The 20616-nt window shown below is 52.8% G+C and overlaps 1 protein-coding gene across 1 annotated transcript; it reads left to right on the plus strand.

Moving 5' to 3' along the window:
- The first annotated feature begins 14763 nt into the window (after positions 1-14763).
- On the plus strand, positions 14764-20400 carry LOC123487261 (GATOR complex protein WDR59-like). Its single transcript, XM_045218431.1, has 5 exons — positions 14764-14923; positions 15504-15579; positions 18752-18872; positions 19094-19236; positions 20282-20400. Exons 1-5 carry the CDS (start codon positions 14777-14779, stop codon positions 20398-20400), a joined length of 606 nt encoding a protein of 201 aa, XP_045074366.1. The 5' UTR covers positions 14764-14776.
- The last annotated feature ends 216 nt before the right edge of the window (positions 20401-20616 follow it).

A 20616-nucleotide genomic window follows, 5' to 3' on the forward strand; every position in this document is an offset into this window, starting at 1 on the left:
CAGTTAGTGTCCTGTCTCTGTCCCTCCTCCCAGCCTAGACCACTACAGCCTGATGAGTGATGTCCAGTCTGGAGGAATAAGCCAGTTAGTGTCCTGTCTCTGTCCTCCTCCCAGCCTAGACCACTACAGCCTGATGAGTGATGTCCAGTCTGGAGGGAATAAGCCAGTTAGTGTCCTGTCTCTGTCCCTCCTCCCCAGCCTAGACCACTACAGCCTGATGAGTGATGTCCAGTCTGGAGGGAATAAGCCAGTTAGTGTCCTGTCTCTGCCCCTCCTCCCCAGCCTAGACCACTACAGCCTGATGAGTGATGTCCAGTCTGGAGGGAATAAGCCAGTTAGTGTCCTGTCTCTGTCCCTCCCCAGCCTAGACCACTACAGCCTGATGAGTGATGTCCAGTCTGGAGGGAATAAGCCAGTTAGTGTCTGTCTCTGTCCTCCTCCCCAGCCTAGACCACCACAGCCTGAGTGAGTGATGTCCAGTCTGGAGGGAATAAGCCAGTTAGTGTCCTGTCTCTGTCCCTCCTCCCCAGCCTAGACCACTACAGCCTGATGAGTGATGTCCAGTCTGGAGGGAATAAGCCAGTTAGTGTCCTGTCTCTGTCCCCTCCTCCCCAGCTAGACCACTACAGCCTGATGAGTGATGTCCAGTCTGGAGGGAATAAGCCAGTTAGTGTCCTGTCTCTGCCTCCTCCCCAGCCTAGACCACTACAGCCTGATGAGTGATGTCCAGTCTGGAGGGGAATAAGCCAGTTAGTGTCCTGTCTCTGTCCCTCCTCCCCAGCCTAGACCACTACAGCCTGATGAGTGATGTCCAGTCTGGAGGGAATAAGCCAGTTAGTGTCCTGTCTCTGTCCCCTCCTCCCCAGCCCCAGACCACTACAGCCTGATGAGTGATGTCCAGTCTGGAGGGAATAAGCCAGTTAGTGTCCTGTCTCTGTCCTCCTCCCCAGCCTAGACCACTACAGCCTGATGAGTGATGTCCAGTCTGGAGGGAATAAGCCAGTTAGTGTCCTGTCTCTGTCCTCCTCCCCAGCCTGAGACCACTATAGCCTGATGAGTGATGTCCAGTCTGGAGGGAATAAGCCAGTTAGTGTCCTGTCTCTGTCCCTCCTCCCCAGCCTAGACCACTACAGCCTGATGAGTGATGTCCAGTCTGGAGGGAATAAGCCAGTTAGTGTCCTGTCTCTGTCCCCTCCTCCCCCAGCCTAGACCACTACAGCCTGATGAGTGATGTCCAGTCTGGAGGGAATAAGCCAGTTAGTGTCCTGTCTCTGTCCCTCCTCCCCAGCCTAGACCACTACAGCCTGATGAGTGATGTCCAGTCTGGAGGGAATAAGCCAGTTAGTGTCCTGTCTCTGTCCCTCCTCCCCAGCCCTAGACCACTACAGCCTGATGAGTGATGTCCAGTCTGGAGGGAATAAGCCAGTTAGTGTCCTGTCTCTGTCCTCTCCCCAGCCTAGACCACTACAGCCTGATGAGTGATGTCCAGTCTGGAGGGAATAAGCCAGTTAGTGTCCTGTCTCTGTCCCTCCTCCCCAGCCTAGACCACTACAGCCTGATGAGTGATGTCCAGTCTGGAGGGAATAAGCCAGTTAGTGTCCTGTCTCTGTCCTCCTCCCCAGCCTAGACCACTACAGCCTGATGAGTGATGTCCAGTCTGGAGGGAATAAGCCAGTTAGTGTCCTGTCTCTGTCCCCTCCCCAGCCTAGACCACTACAGCCTGATGAGTGATGTCCAGTCTGGAGGGAATAAGCCAGTTAGTGTCCTGTCTCTGTCCCCTCCTCCCCAGCCTAGACCACTACAGCCTGATGAGTGATGTCCAGTCTGGAGGGAATAAGCCAGTTAGTGTCCTGTCTCTGTCCCCTCCTCCCCAGCCTAGACCACTACAGCCTGATGAGTGATGTCCAGTCTGGAGGGAATAAGCCAGTTAGTGTCCTGTCTCTGTCCCCCCTCCCCAGCCTGGACCACTACAGCCTGATGAGTGATGTCCAGTCTGGAGGGAATAAGCCAGTTAGTGTCCTGTCTCTGTCCCCTCTCCCCAGCCTAGACCACTACAGCCTGATGAGTGATGTCCAGTCTGGAGGAATAAGCCAGTTAGTGTCCTGTCTCTGTCCCTCCTCCCCAGCCTAGACCACTACAGCCTGATGAGTGATGTCCAGTCTGGAGGAATAAGCCAGTTAGTGTCCTGTCTCTGTCCCCTCCTCCCCAGCCTAGACCACTACAGCCTGATGAGTGATGTCCAGTCTGGAGGGAATAAGCCAGTTAGTGTCCTGTCTCTGTCCCCTCCCCAGCCTAGACCACTACAGCCTGATGAGTGATGTCCAGTCTGGAGGGAATAAGCCAGTTAGTGTCCTGTCTCTGTCCCCTCCCCAGCCTAGACCACTACAGCCTGATGAGTGATGTCCAGTCTGGAGGGAATAAGCCAGTTAGTGTCCTGTCTCTGTCCTCCTCCCCAGCCTAGACCACTACAGCCTGATGAGTGATGTCCAGTCTGGAGGGAATAAGCCAGTTAGTGTCCTGTCTCTGTCCTCCTCCCCCAGCCTAGACCACTACAGCCTGATGAGTGATGTCCAGTCTGGAGGGAATAAGCCAGTTAGTGTCCTGTCTCTGTCCCTCCTCCCCAGCCTAGACCACTACAGCCTGATGAGTGATGTCCAGTCTGGAGGGAATAAGCCAGTTAGTGTCCTGTCTCTGTCCCTCCTCCCCAGCCTAGACCACTACAGCCTGATGAGTGATGTCCAGTCTGGAGGAATAAGCCAGTTAGTGTCCTGTCTCTGTCCTCCTCCCCAGCCTGGACCACTACAGCCTGATGAGTGATGTCCAGTCTGGAGGGAATAAGCCAGTTAGTGTCCTGTCTCTGTCCCCTCCTCCCAGCCTAGACCACTACAGCCTGATGAGTGATGTCCAGTCTGGAGGGAATAAGCCAGTTAGTGTCCTGTCTCTGTCCCTCCTCCCCAGCCTAGACCACTACGCAGCCTGATGAGTGATGTCCAGTCTGGAGGAATAAGCCAGTTAGTGTCCTGTCTCTGTCCCTCCCCAGCCTAGACCACTACAGCCTGATGAGTGATGTCCAGTCTGGAGGGAAGCCAGTTAGTGTCCTGTCTCTGTCCTCCTCCCCAGCCTAGACCACTACAGCCTGATGAGTGATGTCCAGTCTGGAGGGAATAAGCCAGTTAGTGTCCTGTCTCTGTCCTCCTCCCCAGCCTGAGACCACTACAGCCTGATGAGTGATGTCCAGTCTGGAGGAATAAGCCGAGTTAGTGTCCTGTCTCTGTCCCTCCTCCCCAGCCTAGACCACTGCAGCCTGATGAGTGATGTCCAGTCTGGAGGGAATAAGCCAGTTAGTGTCCTGTCTCTGTCCCCTCCTCCCCCAGCCTGAGACCACTACAGCCTGATGAGTGATGTCCAGTCTGGAGGGAATAAGCCAGTTAGTGTCCTGTCTCTGTCCCCTCCTCCCCAGCCTAGACCACTACAGCCTGATGAGTGATGTCCAGTCTGGAGGGAATAAGCCAGTTAGTGTCCTGTCTCTGCTCCCTCCTCCCCAGCCTAGACCACTACAGCCTGATGAGTGATGTCCAGTCTGGAGGGAATAAGCCAGTTAGTGTCCTGTCTCTGTCCCCTCCTCCCCAGCCTAGACCACTACAGCCTGATGAGTGATGTCCAGTCTGGAGGGAATAAGCCAGTTGGTGTCCTGTCTCTGCCCCCTCCCCAGCCTAGACCACTACAGCCTGATGAGTGATGTCCAGTCTGGAGGAATAAGCCAGTTAGTGTCCTGTCTCTGCCTCCCCAGCCAGACCACTACAGCCTGATGAGTGATGTCCAGTCTGGAGGGAATAAGCCAGTTAGTGTCCTGTCTCTGTCCCCTCCTCCCCAGCCTAGACCACTACAGCCTGATGAGTGATGTCCAGTCTGGAGGGAATAAGCCAGTTAGTGTCCTGTCTCTGTCCCCCCCTCCCCAGCCTAGACCACTACAGCCTGATGAGTGATGTCCAGTCTGGAGGGAATAAGCCAGTTAGTGTCCTGTCTCTGTCCTCCTCCCCAGCCTAGACCACTACAGCCTGATGAGTGATGTCCAGTCTGGAGGGAATAAGCCAGTTAGTGTCCTGTCTCTGTCCCTCCTCCCCAGCCTAGACCACTACAGCCTGATGAGTGATGTCCAGTCTGGAGGGAATAAGCCAGTTAGTGTCCTGTCTCTGTCCCCTCCTCCCCAGCCTAGACCACTACAGCCTGATGAGTGATGTCCAGTCTGGAGGGAATAAGCCAGTTAGTGTCCTGTCTCTGTCCCTCTCCCCAGCCTAGACCACTACAGCCTGATGAGTGATGTCCAGTCTGGAGGGAATAAGCCAGTTAGTGTCCTGTCTCTGTCCCCTCCTCCCCAGCCTAGACCACTACAGCCTGATGAGTGATGTCCAGTCTGGAGGGAATGCAGTGTGGTAGATGTGGTCAGTCTGGAGGAAGATTGTGTCTGTCTCTGTCCTCCCCAGCCTAGACCACTACAGCCTGATGAGCGATGTCCAGTCTGGAGGGAATAAGCCAGTTAGTGTCCTGTCTCTGTCCCTCCTCCCAGCCTAGACCACTACAGCCTGATGAGTGATGTCCAGTCTGGAGGGAATAAGCCAGTTAGTGTCCTGTCTCTGTCCTCCTCCCCAGCCTAGACCACTACAGCCTGATGAGTGATGTCCAGTCTGGAGGAATAAGCCAGTTAGTGTCCTGTCTCTGTCCCTCCTCCCCAGCCTAGACCACTACAGCCTGATGAGTGATGTCCAGTCTGGAGGGAATAAGCCAGTTAGTGTCCTGTCTCTGTCCCTCCTCCCCAGCCTAGACCACTACAGCCTGATGAGTGATGTCCAGTCTGGAGGGAATAAGCCAGTTAGTGTCTGTCTCTGTCCTCCTCCCCAGCCTAGACCACTACAGCCTGATGAGTGATGTCCAGTCTGGAGGGAATAAGCCAGTTAGTGTCCTGTCTCTGTCCCCTCCTCCCCAGCCTAGACCACTACAGCCTGATGAGTGATGTCCAGTCTGGAGGAATAAGCCAGTTAGTGTCCTGTCTCTGTCCCTCCTCCCAGCCTAGACCACTACAGCCTGATGAGTGATGTCCAGTCTGGAGGGAATAAGCCAGTTAGTGTCCTGTCTCTGTCCCCTCCTCCCCAGCCTAGACCACTACAGCCTGATGAGTGATGTCCAGTCTGGAGGGAATAAGCCAGTTAGTGTCCTGTCTCTGTCCCCTCCTCCCCAGCCTAGACCACTACAGCCTGATGAGTGATGTCCAGTCTGGAGGGAATAAGCCAGTTAGTGTCCTGTCTCTGTCCTCCTCCCCAGCCTAGACCACTACAGCCTGATGAGTGATGTCCAGTCTGGAGGGAATAAGCCAGTTAGTGTCCTGTCTCTGTCCCCTCCCCAGCCTAGACCACTACAGCCTGATGAGTGATGTCCAGTCTGGAGGGAATAAGCCAGTTAGTGTCCTGTCTCTGTCCCTCCTCCCCAGCCTAGACCACTACAGCCTGATGAGTGATGTCCAGTCTGGAGGGAATAAGCCAGTTAGTGTCCTGTCTCTGTCCCTCCTCCCAGCCTAGACCACTACAGCCTGATGAGTGATGTCCAGTCTGGAGGGAATAAGCCAGTTAGTGTCCTGTCTCTGTCCCTCCTCCCCAGCCTAGACCACTACAGCCTGATGAGTGATGTCCAGTCTGGAGGGAATAAGCCAGTTAGTGTCCTGTCTCTGTCCCCTCCTCCCAGCCTAGACCACTACAGCCTGATGAGTGATGTCCAGTCTGGAGGGAATAAGCCAGTTAGTGTCCTGTCTCTGTCCCCTCCTCCCCAGCCTAGACCACTACAGCCTGATGAGTGATGTCCAGTCTGGAGGAATAAGCCAGTTAGTGTCCTGTCTCTGTCCCCTCCTCCCCAGCCTAGACCACTACAGCCTGATGAGTGATGTGTCCAGTCTGGAGGGAATAAGCCAGTTAGTGTCCTGTCTCTGTCCCTCCTCCCCAGCCTGAGACCACTACAGCCTGAGTGAGTGATGTCCAGTCTGGAGGAATAAGCCAGTTAGTGTCCTGTCTCTGTCCCCTCCTCCCCAGCCTAGACCACTACAGCCTGATGAGTGATGTCCAGTCTGGAGGGAATAAGCCAGTTAGTGTCCTGTCTCTGTCCTCCTCCCCAGCCTAGACCACTACAGCCTGATGAGTGATGTCCAGTCTGGAGGAATAAGCCAGTTAGTGTCCTGTCTCTGTCCCCTCCTCCCCAGCCTAGACCACTACAGCCTGATGAGTGATGTCCAGTCTGGAGGGAATAAGCCAGTTAGTGTCCTGTCTCTGTCCCTCCTCCCCAGCCTAGACCACTACAGCCTGATGAGTGATGTCCAGTCTGGAGGGAATAAGCCAGTTAGTGTCCTGTCTCTGTCCCTCCTCCCCAGCCTAGACCACTACAGCCTGATGAGTGATGTCCAGTCTGGAGGGAATAAGCCAGTTAGTGTCCTGTCTCTGTCCCCTCCTCCCCAGCCTAGACCACTACAGCCTGATGAGTGATGTCCAGTCTGGAGGGAATAAGCCAGTTAGTGTCCTGTCTCTGTCCCTCCTCCCCAGCCTAGACCACTACAGCCTGATGAGTGATGTCCAGTCTGGAGGGAATAAGCCAGTTAGTGTCCTGTCTCTGTCCTCCTCCCAGCCTAGACCACTACAGCCTGATGAGTGATGTCCAGTCTGGAGGGAATAAGCCAGTTAGTGTCCTGTCTCTGTCCCCTCCTCCCCAGCCTAGACCACTACAGCCTGATGAGTGATGTCCAGTCTGGAGGGAATAAGCCAGTTAGTGTCCTGTCTCTGTCCCCTCCCCAGCCTAGACCACTACAGCCTGATGAGTGATGTCCAGTCTGGAGGGAATAAGCCAGTTAGTGTCCTGTCTCTGTCCTCCTCCCCCCAGCCTAGACCACTACAGCCTGATGAGTGATGTCCAGTCTGGAGGGAATAAGCCAGTTAGTGTCCTGTCTCTGTCCTCCTCCCAGCCTAGACCACTACAGCCTGATGAGTGATGTCCAGTCTGGAGGGAATAAGCCAGTTAGTGTCCTGTCTCTGTCCCCTCCCCAGCCTAGACCACTACAGCCTGATGAGTGATGTCCAGTCTGGAGGGAATAAGCCAGTTAGTGTCCTGTCTCTGTCCCCTCCTCCCCAGCCTAGACCACTACAGCCTGATGAGTGATGTCCAGTCTGGAGGGAATAAGCCAGTTAGTGTCCTGTCTCTGTCCCCTCCTCCCCAGCCTAGACCACTACAGCCTGATGAGTGATGTCCAGTCTGGAGGGAATAAGCCAGTTAGTGTCCTGTCTCTGTCCCCTCCTCCCCAGCCTAGACCACTACAGCCTGATGAGTGATGTCCAGTCTGGAGGAATAAGCCAGTTAGTGTCCTGTCTCCCTCCTCCCCCAGCCTAGACCACTACAGCCTGATGAGTGATGTCCAGTCTGGAGGAATAAGCCAGTTAGTGTCCTGTCTCTGTCCCTCCTCCCCAGCCTAGACCACTACAGCCTGATGAGTGATGTCCAGTCTGGAGGGAATAAGCCAGTTAGTGTCCTGTCTCTGTCCCTCCTCCCCAGCCTAGACCACTACAGCCTGATGAGTGATGTCCAGTCTGGAGGGAATAAGCCAGTTAGTGTCCTGTCTCTGTCCCTCCTCCCCAGCCTAGACCACTACAGCCTGATGAGTGATGTCCAGTCTGGAGGGAATAAGCCAGTTAGTGTCCTGTCTCTGTCCCCTCCTCCCAGCCTAGACCACTACAGCCTGATGAGTGATGTCCAGTCTGGAGGGAATAAGCCAGTTAGTGTCCTGTCTCTGTCCCCTCCTCCCCAGCCTAGACCACTACAGCCTGATGAGTGATGTCCAGTCTGGAGGGAATAAGCCAGTTAGTGTCCTGTCTCTGTCCCCTCTCCCCAGCCTAGACCACTACAGCCTGATGAGTGATGTCCAGTCTGGAGGGAATAAGCCAGTTAGTGTCCTGTCTCTGTCCCCCTCTTCCCCAGCCTAGACCACTACAGCCTGATGAGTGATGTCCAGTCTGGAGGGAATAAGCCAGTTAGTGTCCTGTCTCTGTCCCTCCTCCCCAGCCTAGACCACTACAGCCTGATGAGTGATGTCCAGTCTGGAGGGAATAAGCCAGTTAGTGTCCTGTCTCTGTCTCCTCCCCAGCCTGGACCACTACAGCCTGATGAGTGATGTCCAGTCTGGAGGGAATAAGCCAGTTAGTGTCCTGTCTCTGTCCTCCTCCCCAGCCTAGACCACTACAGCCTGATGAGTGATGTCCAGTCTGGAGGGAATAAGCCAGTTAGTGTCCTGTCTCTGTCCCTCCTCCCCAGCCTAGACCACTACAGCCTGATGAGTGATGTCCAGTCTGGAGGGAATAAGCCAGTTAGTGTCCTGTCTCTGCCTCCTCCCCAGCCTAGACCACTACAGCCTGATGAGTGATGTCCAGTCTGGAGGGAATAAGCCAGTTAGTGTCCTGTCTCTGTCCCTCCTCCCCAGCCTAGACCACTACAGCCTGATGAGTGATGTCCAGTCTGGAGGGAATAAGCCAGTTAGTGTCCTGTCTCTGTCCCTCCTCCCCAGCCTAGACCACTACAGCCTGATGAGTGATGTCCAGTCTGGAGGGAATAAGCCAGTTAGTGTCCTGTCTCTGTCCCTCCTCCCCAGCCTAGACCACTACAGCCTGATGAGTGATGTCCAGTCTGGAGGGAATAAGCCAGTTAGTGTCCTGTCTCTGTCCCTCCCCAGCCTAGACCACTACAGCCTGATGAGTGATGTCCAGTCTGGAGGGAATAAGCCAGTTAGTGTCCTGTCTCTGTCCCTCCTCCCCAGCCTAGACCACTACAGCCTGATGAGTGATGTCCAGTCTGGAGGGAATAAGCCAGTTAGTGTCCTGTCTCTGTCCCTCCTCCCCAGCCTGAGACCACTACAGCCTGATGAGTGATGTCCAGTCTGGAGGGAATAAGCCAGTTGCAGTGTCCTGTCTCTGTCCCTCCTCCCCAGCCTAGACCACTACAGCCTGATGAGTGATGTCCAGTCTGGAGGGAATAAGCCAGTTAGTGTCCTGTCTCTGTCCTCTCCCAGCTAGACCACTACAGCCTGATGAGTGATGTCCAGTCTGGAGGAATAGGCCAGTTAGTGTCCTGTCTCTGTCCCCTCCCCCCCAGCCTAGACCACTACAGCCTGATGAGTGATGTCCAGTCTGGAGGGAATAAGCCAGTTAGTGTCCTGTCTCTGTCCCTCCTCCCCAGCCTAGACCACTACAGCCTGATGAGTGATGTCCAGTCTGGAGGGAATAAGCCAGTTAGTGTCCTGTCTCTGTCTCTCCTCCCCAGCCTAGACCACTACAGCCTGATGAGTGATGTCCAGTCTGGAGGGAATAAGCCAGTTAGTGTCCTGTCTCTGCCCTCTCCCCAGCCTAGACCACTACAGCCTGATGAGTGATGTCCAGTCTGGAGGAATGCCAGTTAGTGTCCTGTCTCTGTCCCTCCTCCCCAGCCTAGACCACTACAGCCTGATGAGTGATGTCCAGTCTGGAGGGAATAAGCCAGTTAGTGTCCTGTCTCTGTCCCTCCTCCCCAGCCTAGACCACTACAGCTGATGAGTGATGTCCAGTCTGGAGGGAATAAGCCAGTTAGTGTCCTGTCTCTGTCCCTCCTCCCCAGCCTAGACCACTACAGCCTGATGAGTGATGTCCAGTCTGGAGGAATAAGCCAGTTAGTGTCCTGTCTCTGTCCCTCTCGAGGATGGTTGAGAGTCCTGTCTTGTCTCCCCAGCCTAGACCACTGCAGCCTGATGAGTGATGTCCAGTCTGGAGGGAATAAGCCAGTTAGTGTCCTGTCTCTGTCCTCCTCCCCAGCCTAGACCACTACAGCCTGATGAGTGATGTCCAGTCTGGAGGGAATAAGCCAGTTAGTGTCCTGTCTCTGTCCCCTCCTCCCCAGCCTAGACCACTCAGCTGAGTGATGTCAGTCTGGAGAATATGTCGCCTGTCCTCCCAGCCTAGAATCAGCCTGATGAGTGATGTCCAGTCTGGAGGGAATAAGCCAGTTAGTGTCCTGTCTCTGTCCTCCCTCCCCAGCCTAGACCACTAAGCAGCCTGATGAGTGATGTCCAGTCTGGAGAGAATAAGCCAGTTAGTGTCCTGTCTCTGCCCTCCTCCCCAGCCTAGACCACTACAGCCTGATGAGTGATGTCCAGTCTGGAGGGAATAAGCCAGTTAGTGTCCTGTCTCTGTCCTCCTCCCAGCCTGAATCCACTACAGGCTGATGAGTGATGTCTCCAGTGAGGAATAAGCCAGTTAGTGTCCTGTCTCTGTCCTCCTCCCCAGCCTAGACCACTACAGCCTGATGAGTGATGTCCAGTCTGGAGGAATAAGCCAGTTAGTGTCCTGTCTCTGCCCTCTCCCCAGCCTAGACCACTACAGCCTGATGAGTGATGTCCAGTCTGGAGGGAATAAGCCAGTTAGTGTCCTGTCTCTGTCCCTCCTCCCCAGCCTAGACCACTACAGCCTGATGAGTGATGTCCAGTCTGGAGGGAATAAGCCAGTTAGTGTCCTGTCTCTGTCCCCTCCTCCCCAGCCTAGACCACTACAGCCTGATGAGTGATGTCCAGTCTGGAGGGAATAAGCCAGTTAGTGTCCTGTCTCTGTCCCTCCTCCCCAGCCTAGACCACTACAGCCTGATGAGTGATGTCCAGTCTGGAGGGAATAAGCCAGTTAGTGTCCTGTCTCTGTCCCTCCTCCCAGCCTAGACCACTACAGCCTGATGAGTGATGTCCAGTCTGGAGGGAATAAGCCAGTTAGTGTCCTGTCTCTGTCCCTCCTCCCCAGCCTAGACCACTACAGCCTGATGAGTGATGTCCAGTCTGGAGGGGAATAAGCCAGTTAGTGTCCTGTCTCTGTCCCCTCCTCCCCAGCCTGAGACCACTACAGCCTGATGAGTGATGTCCAGTCTGGAGGGAATAAGCCAGTTAGTGTCCTGTCTCTGTCCCTCCTCCTCCCCAGCCTAGACCACTACAGCCTGATGAGTGATGTCCAGTCTGGAGGAATAAGCCAGGTTAGTGTCCTGTCTCTGTCCCTCCTCCCCAGCCTAGACCACTACAGCCTGATGAGTGATGTCCAGTCTGGAGGGAATAAGCCAGTTAGTGTCCTGTCTCTGTCCCTCCTCCCCAGCCTAGACCACTACAGCCTGATGAGTGATGTCCAGTCTGGAGGGAATAAGCCAGTTAGTGTCCTGTCTCTGTCTCTCCTCCCCAGCCTAGACCACTACAGCCTGATGAGTGATGTCCAGTCTGGAGGGAATAAGCCAGTTAGTGTCCTGTCTCTGTCCCTCCTCCCCAGCCTAGACCACTACAGCCTGATGAGTGATGTCCAGTCTGGAGGGAATAAGCCAGTTAGTGTCTGTCTCTGTCCCCTCCCCAGCCTAGACCACTACAGCCTGATGAGTGATGTCCAGTCTGGAGGGAATAAGCCAGTTAGTGTCCTGTCTCTGTCCCTCCTCCCCAGCCTAGACCACTACAGCCTGATGAGTGATGTCCAGTCTGGAGGGAATAAGCCAGTTAGTGTCCTGTCTCTGTCCCCTCCTCCCAGCCTAGACCACTACAGCCTGATGAGTGATGTCCAGTCTGGAGGGAATAAGCCAGTTAGTGTCCTGTCTCTGTCCCTCCTCCCCCAGCCTAGACCACTGCAGCTGTGATGTCCAGTCTGGGAATACAGTGTGTCCTGTCTCTGTCCTCCCCAGCCTGACTAGCCTGAGAGGATGTCCAGTCTGGAGGGAATAAGCCAGTTAGTGTCCTGTCTCTGTCCCCTCCTCCCCAGCCTAGACCACTACAGCCTGATGAGTGATGTCCAGTCTGGAGGAATAAGCCAGTTAGTGTCCTGTCTCTGTCCCCTCCTCCCCAGCCTAGACCACTACAGCCTGATGAGTGATGTCCAGTCTGGAGGGAATAAGCCAGTTAGTGTCCTGTCTCTGTCCCCTCCCTAGCCTAGACCACTACAGCCTGATGAGTGATGTCCAGTCTGGAGGGAATAAGCCAGTTAGTGTCCTGTCTCTGTCCCCTCCTCCCCAGCCTAGACCACTACAGCCTGATGAGTGATGTCCAGTCTGGAGGGAATAAGCCAGTTAGTGTCCTGTCTCTGTCCCCTCCTCCCCAGCCTAGACCACTACAGCCTGATGAGTGATGTCCAGTCTGGAGGGAATAAGCCAGTTAGTGTCCTGTCTCTGTCCCTCACTCCCCAGCCTAGACCACTACAGCCTGATGAGTGATGTCCAGTCTGGAGGGAATAAGCCAGTTAGTGTCCTGTCTCTGTCCCCTCCTCCCCAGCCCTAGACCACTACAGCCTGATGAGTGATGTCCAGTCTGGAGGGAATAAGCCAGTTAGTGTCCTGTCTCTGTCCTCCTCCCCAGCCTAGACCACTACAGCCTGATGAGTGATGTCCAGTCTGGAGGAATAAGCCAGTTAGTGTCCTGTCTCTGTCCCTCCTCCCCAGCCTAGACCACTACAGCCTGATGAGTGATGTCCAGTCTGGAGGAATAAGCCAGTTAGTGTCCTGTCTCTGTCCCCTCCTCCCCCAGCCTAGACCACTACAGCCTGATGAGTGATGTCCAGTCTGGAGGGAATAAGCCAGTTAGTGTCCTGTCTCTGTCCCTCCTCCCCAGCCTAGACCACTACAGCCTGATGAGTGATGTCCAGTCTGGAGGGAATAAGCCAGTTAGTGTCCTGTCTCTGTCCTCCTCCCCAGCCTAGACCACTACAGCCTGATGAGTGATGTCCAGTCTGGAGGGAATAAGCCAGTTAGTGTCCTGTCTCTGTCCCTCCTCCCCAGCCTAGACCACTACAGCCTGATGAGTGATGTCCAGTCTGGAGGGAATAAGCCAGTTAGTGTCCTGTTCTGTCCCTCCTCCCCAGCCTAGACCACTACAGCCTGATGAGTGATGTCCAGTCTGGAGGGAATAAGCCAGTTAGTGTCCTGTCTCTGTCCCTCTCCCCAGCCTAGACCACTACAGCCTGATGAGTGATGTCCAGTCTGGAGGGAATAAGCCAGTTAGTGTCCTGTCTCTGTCCTCCTCCCAGCCTAGACCACTACAGCCTGATGAGTGATGTCCAGTCTGGAGGGAATAAGCCAGTTAGTGTCCTGTCTCTGTCCCTCCTCCCCAGCCTAGACCACTACAGCCTGATGAGTGATGTCCAGTCTGGAGGGAATAAGCCAGTTAGTGTCCTGTCTCTGTCCCTCCTCCCCAGCCTAGACCACTACAGCCTGATGAGTGATGTCCAGTCTGGAGGGAATAAGCCAGTTAGTGTCCTGTCTCTGTCCCCTCCCCCAGCCTAGACCACTACAGCCTGATGAGTGATGTCCAGTCTGGAGGGAATAAGCAAGGTTAGTGTCCTGTCTCTGTCCTCCTCCCCCAGCCTAGACCACTACAGCTGATGAGTGATGTCCAGTCTGAGGAATAAGCTAGTGGAGTGTCCTGTCTCTGTCCCTCCCCAGCCTAGACCACTACAGCCTGATGAGTGATGTCCAGTCTGGAGGGAATAAGCCAGTTAGTGTCCTGTCTCTGTCCCCTCCTCCCCAGCCTAGACCACTACAGCCTGATGAGTGATGTCCAGTCTGGAGGAATAAGCCAGTTAGTGTCCTGTCTCTGTCCCTCCTCCCCAGCCTAGACCACTACAGCCTGATGAGTGATGTCCAGTCTGGAGGGAATAAGCCAGTTAGTGTCCTGTCTCTGTCCCCTCCTCCCCAGCCTAGACCACTACAGCCTGATGAGTGATGTCCAGTCTGGAGGGAATAAGCCAGTTAGTGTCCTGTCTCTGTCCCCTCCTCCCCAGCCTAGACCACTACAGCCTGATGAGTGATGTCCAGTCTGGAGGGAATAAGCCAGTTAGTGTCCTGTCTCTGTCCCTCCTCCCCAGCCTAGACCACTACAGCCTGATGAGTGATGTCCAGTCTGGAGGGAATAAGCCAGTTAGTGTCCTGTCTCTGTCCCCTCCTCCCCAGCCTAGACCACTACAGCCTGATGAGTGATGTCCAGTCTGGAGGGAATAAGCCAGTTAGTGTCCTGTCTCTGTCCCCTCCTCCCCAGCCTAGACCACTACAGCCTGATGAGTGATGTCCAGTCTGGAGGGAATAAGCCAGTTAGTGTCCTGTCTCTGTCCCCTCCTCCCCAGCCTAGACCACTACAGCCTGATGAGTGATGTCCAGTCTGGAGGGAATAAGCCAGTTAGTGTCCTGTCTCTGTCCCCTCCTCCCCAGCCTGAGACCACTACAGCCTGATGAGTGATGTCCAGTCTGGAGGGAATAAGCTCAGTTAGTGTCCTGTCTCTGTCCCCTCCCCAGCCTAGACCACTACAGCCTGATGAGTGATGTCCAGTCTGGAGGGAATAAGCCAGTTAGTGTCCTGTCTCTGTCCCCTATTCCCCAGCCTAGACCACTACAGCCTGATGAGTGATGTCCAGTCTGGAGGGAATAAGCCAGTTAGTGTCCTGTCTCTGTCCCTCCTCCCCAGCCTAGACCACTACAGCCTGATGAGTGATGTCCAGTCTGGAGGGAATAAGCCAGTTAGTGTCCTGTCTCTGTCCCCTCCCCAGCCTAGACCACTACAGCCTGATGAGTGATGTCCAGTCTGGAGGGAATAAGCCAGTTAGTGTCCTGTCTCTGTCCCTCCCCAGCCTAGACCACTACAGCCTGATGAGTGATGTCCAGTCTGGAGGGAATAAGCCAGTTAGTGTCCTGTCTCTGTCCCCTCCTCCCCAGCCTAGACCACTACAGCCTGATGAGTGATGTCCAGTCTGTAGCCATGCTGTGTAGTGTGTTCAGGACCCAGGGCTGTTCTCAGGACTACTCCTCCTCCTCCTTCTCTCTGTATGGACAACACCACCCCCCGCGCTCCACCTTCTTACCCCCTCATCACTCACGATACGTAAGTCTCTTCTCTGTTCCCCCCTCGTCACTCACGATACGTCAGTCTCTTCTCTGTTCCCCCCTCGTCACTCACGATACGTCAGTCTCTTCTCTGTTCCCCCTCGTCACTCACGATACGTCAGTCTCTTCTCTGTTCCCCCTCAGTCACTCACAATCGTCAGTCTCTTCTCTGTTCCCCCTCATCACTCACGATACGTAAGTCTCTTCTCTGTTCCTCCCTCGTCACTCACGATACGTCAGTCTCTTCTCTGTTCCCCCCTCGTCACTCACGATACGTCAGTCTCTTCTCTGTTCCCCCTTATCACTCACAATACGTCAGTCTCTTCTCTGTTCCCCCCTCATCACTCACGATACATCAGTCTGAAAATGTTTTTCAAATGTATTCTCTCTCGCTCTCGCTCTCCTCTTTCTCTCTCTCTCTCTCTCTCTCTCTCTCTCTCTCTCTCTCTCTCTCTCTCTCTCTCTCTCTCTCTCTCTCTCTCTCTCTCCCTCCTCTCTCCCTCCCTCTGTCCCTCCCTCCCTCTGGCCCTCCTCCCTCCCTCCCTCCCTCCTCCCTCCCTCCCTCCTCCCTCCTCCAGCCCAGTTACACGTCCAGCTCTGTGACGTCAGGCTCCTGTTCCAGCACCTCAGACTCCGTCACCACCTGGAGCGTCGGTATGTAACCCATAAAGAAACATACAGTATGACCCCAGAAGACTCTGAGGCCAGCACCCTACTCACTAGTACACTACATGACCCCAGAAGACTCTGAGGCCAGCACCCTACTCACTAGTACACTACATCACCCCAGAAGACTCTGAGGCCAGCACCCTACTCACTAGTACACTACATGACCAAAAGTATGTGGACACCTGCTCATCCAACATCTCATTCCAAAATCATGGGTATTAATATGGAGTTGGTCCCCCCTTTGCTGCTATAACAGCCTCCACTCTTCTGGGAAGGCTTTCCACTAGATGTTGGAACATTGCTGAGGGGACTTGCTTCCCATTCAGCCACAAGAGCATTAGTGAGGTCGGGCACTGATGTTGGCGAATCGCCTGACTGCGCAGTCAGCATTCCAATTCTTCCCAAAGGTGTTCGATGGGGTTGAGGTCAGGGCTCTGTGCAGGCCAGTCAAGTTCTTCCACACCGATCTCAACAAACCATTTCTGTATGGACCTCGCTTTGTACACGGGGGCATTGTCATGCTGAAACAGGAAAGGGCCTTTCCCAAACTGTTGCCACAAAGTTGGAAGCGCAGAATTGTCTAGAATGTCATTGTATGCTGTAGCGTTAACATTTCCTTTCACTGGAACTAAGGGGCCTAGCCCGAACCATGAAAAACAGCCCCAGAACATTATTCCTCCTCCACCAAACTTTACAGTTGGCACTATGCATTGGGGCAGGTAGCGTTCTCCTGGCATCCGTCAAACCCAGATTTGTCCGTTGGACTGCCAGATGGTGAAGCATGATTCATCACTCCAGAGAACACGTTTCCACTGCTCCAGAGTCCAATGGCGGCGAGCTTTACACCACTCCAGCCGACGCTTGGCATTGTGCATGGGGATCTGAGGCTTGTGTGCGGCTGCCATGGAAACCCATGGCCGAGCAGCCGCGCTTCAGCACTCGGCGGTCCCGTTCTGTGAGCTTGTGTGGCCTACCACTTCACGGCTGAGCCGTTGTTGCTCCTAGATGTTTCCACTTCACAATAACAGCACTTACAGTTGACCGGGGCAGCTCTAGCAGGGCAGAAATGTGACAAACTGACTTGTTGGAAAGGTGGCATCCTATGATGGTGCCACTTTGAAAGTCACTGAGCTCTTCAGTAAGGCCATTCTACTGCCAATGTTTGTCTATGGAGATTTCATGGCTGTGTGCTGGATTTTATACACCTGTCAGCAACAGGTGTGGCTGAAATAGCCAAATCCACTAATATGAAGGGGTGTCCTCATACTGCTGTATATATAGTGCATCTCTATTAGAATCCACTAATATGAAGGGGTGTCCACATACTGCTGTATATATAGTGCATCTCTATTAGAATCCACTAATATGAAGGGGGTGTCCACATACTGCTGTATATATAGTGCATCTCTATTAGAATCCACTAATATGAAGGGGTGTCCACATACTGCTGTATATATAGTGCATCTCTATTAGAATCCACTAATATGAAGGGGTGTCCACATACTGCTCTATATATAGTGTACCTCTATTAGAATCCACTAATATGAAGGGGTGTCCACATACTGCTGTATATATAGTGCATCTCTATTAGAATCCACTAATATGAAGGGGTGTCCACATACTGCTGTATATATAGTGCATCTCTATTAGAATCCACTAATATGAAGGGGTGTCCACATACTGCTGTATATATAGTGCATCTCTATTAGAATCCACTAATATGAAGGTGTCCACATACTGCTGTATATATAGTGCATCTCTATTAGAATCCACTAATATGAAGGGGTGTCCTCATACTGCTGTATATATAGCTATCTCTATTAGAATCCACTAATATGAAGGGGTGTCCACATACTGCTGTATATATAGTGTATCTCTATTAGAATCCACTAATATGAAGGGGTGTCCACATACTGTTTGTATATATAGTGGATCTCTATTAGAATCCACTAATATGAAGAGGTGTCCACATACTGCTGTATATATAGTGTATCTCTATTAGAATCCACTAATATGAAGGGGTGTCCACATACTGCTGTTATATAGTGCACCTCTATTAGAATCCACTAATATGAAGGGGTGTCCACATACTGCTGTATATATAGTGTACCTCTATTAGAATCCACTAATATGAAGGGGTGTCCACATACTGCTGTATATATAGTGTATCTCTATTAGAATCCACTAATATGAAGGTGTCCACATACTGCTGTATATATAGTGTACCTCTATTAGAATCACTAATATGAAGGGGTGTCCACATACTGCTGTATACATAGTGTATCTCTATTAGAATCCACTAATATGAAGGGTGTCCACATACTGCTGTATATATAGTGCATCTCTATTAGAATCCACTAATATGAAGGGGTGTCCACATACTGCTGTATATATAGTGCATCTCTATTAGAATCCACTAATATGAAGGGGTGTCCACATACTGCTGTATATATAGTGTATCTCTATTAGAATCCACTAATATGAAGGGGTGTCCACATACTGCTGTATATATAGTGTATCTCTATTAGAATCCACTAATATGAAGGGGTGTCCACATACTGCTGTATATATAGTGTATCTCTATTAGAATCCACTAATATGAAGGGGGTGTCCACATACTGCTGTATATATAGTGCATCTCTATTAGAATCCACTAATATGAAGGGGTGTCCACATACTGCTGTATATATAGTGCATCTCTATTAGAATCCACTAATATGAAGGGGTGTCCACATACTGCTGTATATATAGTGCATCTCTATTAGAATCCACTAATATGAAGGGGTGTCCACATACTGCTGTATATATAGTGTATCTCTATTAGAATCCACTAATATGAAGGGGTGTCCACATACTGCTGTGTCTATAGTGTATCTAGTGCACTACTTTAGGTCAGAGCCTGCACCCTATTCCCTATAATGAAGTGCGCTATTTTTGTCCAACAGTGGTGTGCTGTATAGAGAATAAAGTTATCATCACCAGTCCCCTTTCAGGATGGTTCGGGCGCCCGCAGAGAGTAATGATTTGACTCTAACCTGCAGCTGGCCTGAGGAACAGACAGGAAAATCTGCTGATATTCTCCATAGATACCCAGCGTCAACGACATGAACATGTAGACATCAGTGTAAAACGGAGATCTCTCTCTCTGTTTCATCAGGTCGAGACCCGGAACACGTCCCTCCCTTGGGGGAATCCTCGCCTGACGACTATCGCTATGCCAACCAGGTTTACGCAGACCCCCGCGAGCGAGAGAGGGAACAGCACGACATGAATAAAAGGTCATTGAGTTGTCCGGAACTAGATGTTAGAAAACGCATATAAAAGACAACCCAATGTTTTCTTCATAGACATGCACTGGAACAACAGAGAGGCTGATGTCTGCATCAGAATGGAACAGCAATGTCGGCCATCTTACCTAGGACCAGTTGTAAACCAGCAGCAATAGGAACATAGGGCAGAAGTGTTCTAGATGTATGGTTCTCTCTCTCTCCCCTCCCAGGCTGCTGGACCCGGCGAACACGCTGCAGTTCGATGACTTTAAGAAGTGTTACGGGGAGATCCTCCATCGCTGGGGTCTGAAGGAAAAGAGAGCAGAGGTCCTCAAGTTCACTTCCTGTCCTCCTGAACCTCACAAAGGCATCGGTGAGTCTCCTGGATAGATAGTTTACCAGGGTTGGGTCAATTCAGGAAATAAACAGGCCTTTCTATTCCAATTCTGCTCAACGCTTCTCAATGAGAAAACATTTAATTGGAATTTCAGTTTGCTTCCTGAATTGACTGAATTGAAATGGAATTGACCCCAACTCTGTACTAAACCCCTCAGATAGAAAGGAAGGGCTCCATTCAATACGTATCGCGGAAGTTCAGCGCTATATCACAATTAAAATGTAATGGTCATTTCCGATTGAGCTGACATATGGAGCGTTTACCGTGAATGCAGTCTTCGTAAAAGCGGGAACATTGCCTTTAAATTTAAATGGCGCTATAGCGCTGAACTCCCGTGATACGGAGGAATCGAGCCCGAAGAGTTCTATTTTCACTGAGAGAGATCATCAGTAGAGATGAACTCTGAGCTTTGAATTGAATCTGAACTGACTCCATTTATTTCCTCTCTCCATCCACACCCTTTCCACCTCCTCCTCCCCCTCTCCTCCTCCTCCTCCTCCTCCTCCTCCCCCTCTCCTCCTCCCTCCCTCTCTAACTTCCCTCCTCTCTCCATCTACCTCCCCCCTCTCCTCCTCCTCCCTAACATCTCCTCCTCCCCCTCTTCCTCTTCCTCTCCTCCTCCCTCCTCCTCTCCTCTCCTCCTCCTCCCTAACATCTCCTCTCTTCTCTCCTCTTCCTCCTCCCCCCTCCTCCCTCCTCCTCCTCCTCCCCTCTCCTCCTCCTCCCTCCTCTCTCCATCCACCCCCTCTCCTCCTCCTCCCTCCTCTCTCCATCCACACCTCTCCTCCTCCTCCCTCCTCTCTCCATCCACACCCTCTCCTCCTCCTCCCTCCTCTCTCCATCCACACCCTCTCCTCCTCCTCCTCCCTCCTCTCTCCATCCATCCCCTCTCCTCCTCCTCCCTCCTCTCTCCATCCACACCCTCTCCTCCTCCTCCTCCCTCCTCTCTCCATCCATCCCCTCTCCTCCTCCTCCCTCCTCTCTCCATCCACACCCTCTCCTCCTCCCCCTCTCTCTTCAGAGTTTGGTGTGTACTGCTACCATTGTCGTAGCCAGGCGCGGGGGACTCAGTGTGCTGTGTGTAAGCGGTTCACCTTCCAGTGTGCCATCTGTCACGTGGCTGGCACGAGGCTCCTCTAACTTCTGTCTGAGCTGCGGGCACGGGGACACACCTCCCACATGATGGAGTGGTTCAGAACACAGGACGAATGTCCAACAGGCTGCGGCTGTCACTGTCTGCTACAGAGCACCTTCTGAGAGAGACACACTGAGACACACAGACCGACGCAGACACACACACACACACAGCTCTAAAAGCAGGGGGTTTGACAGACATTTAACCCTACTAAAGACATG

Source organism: Coregonus clupeaformis, unplaced genomic scaffold (genome assembly GCF_020615455.1).
Source record: "Coregonus clupeaformis isolate EN_2021a unplaced genomic scaffold, ASM2061545v1 scaf1576, whole genome shotgun sequence".
Lineage (NCBI taxonomy): Eukaryota > Metazoa > Chordata > Actinopteri > Salmoniformes > Salmonidae > Coregonus > Coregonus clupeaformis.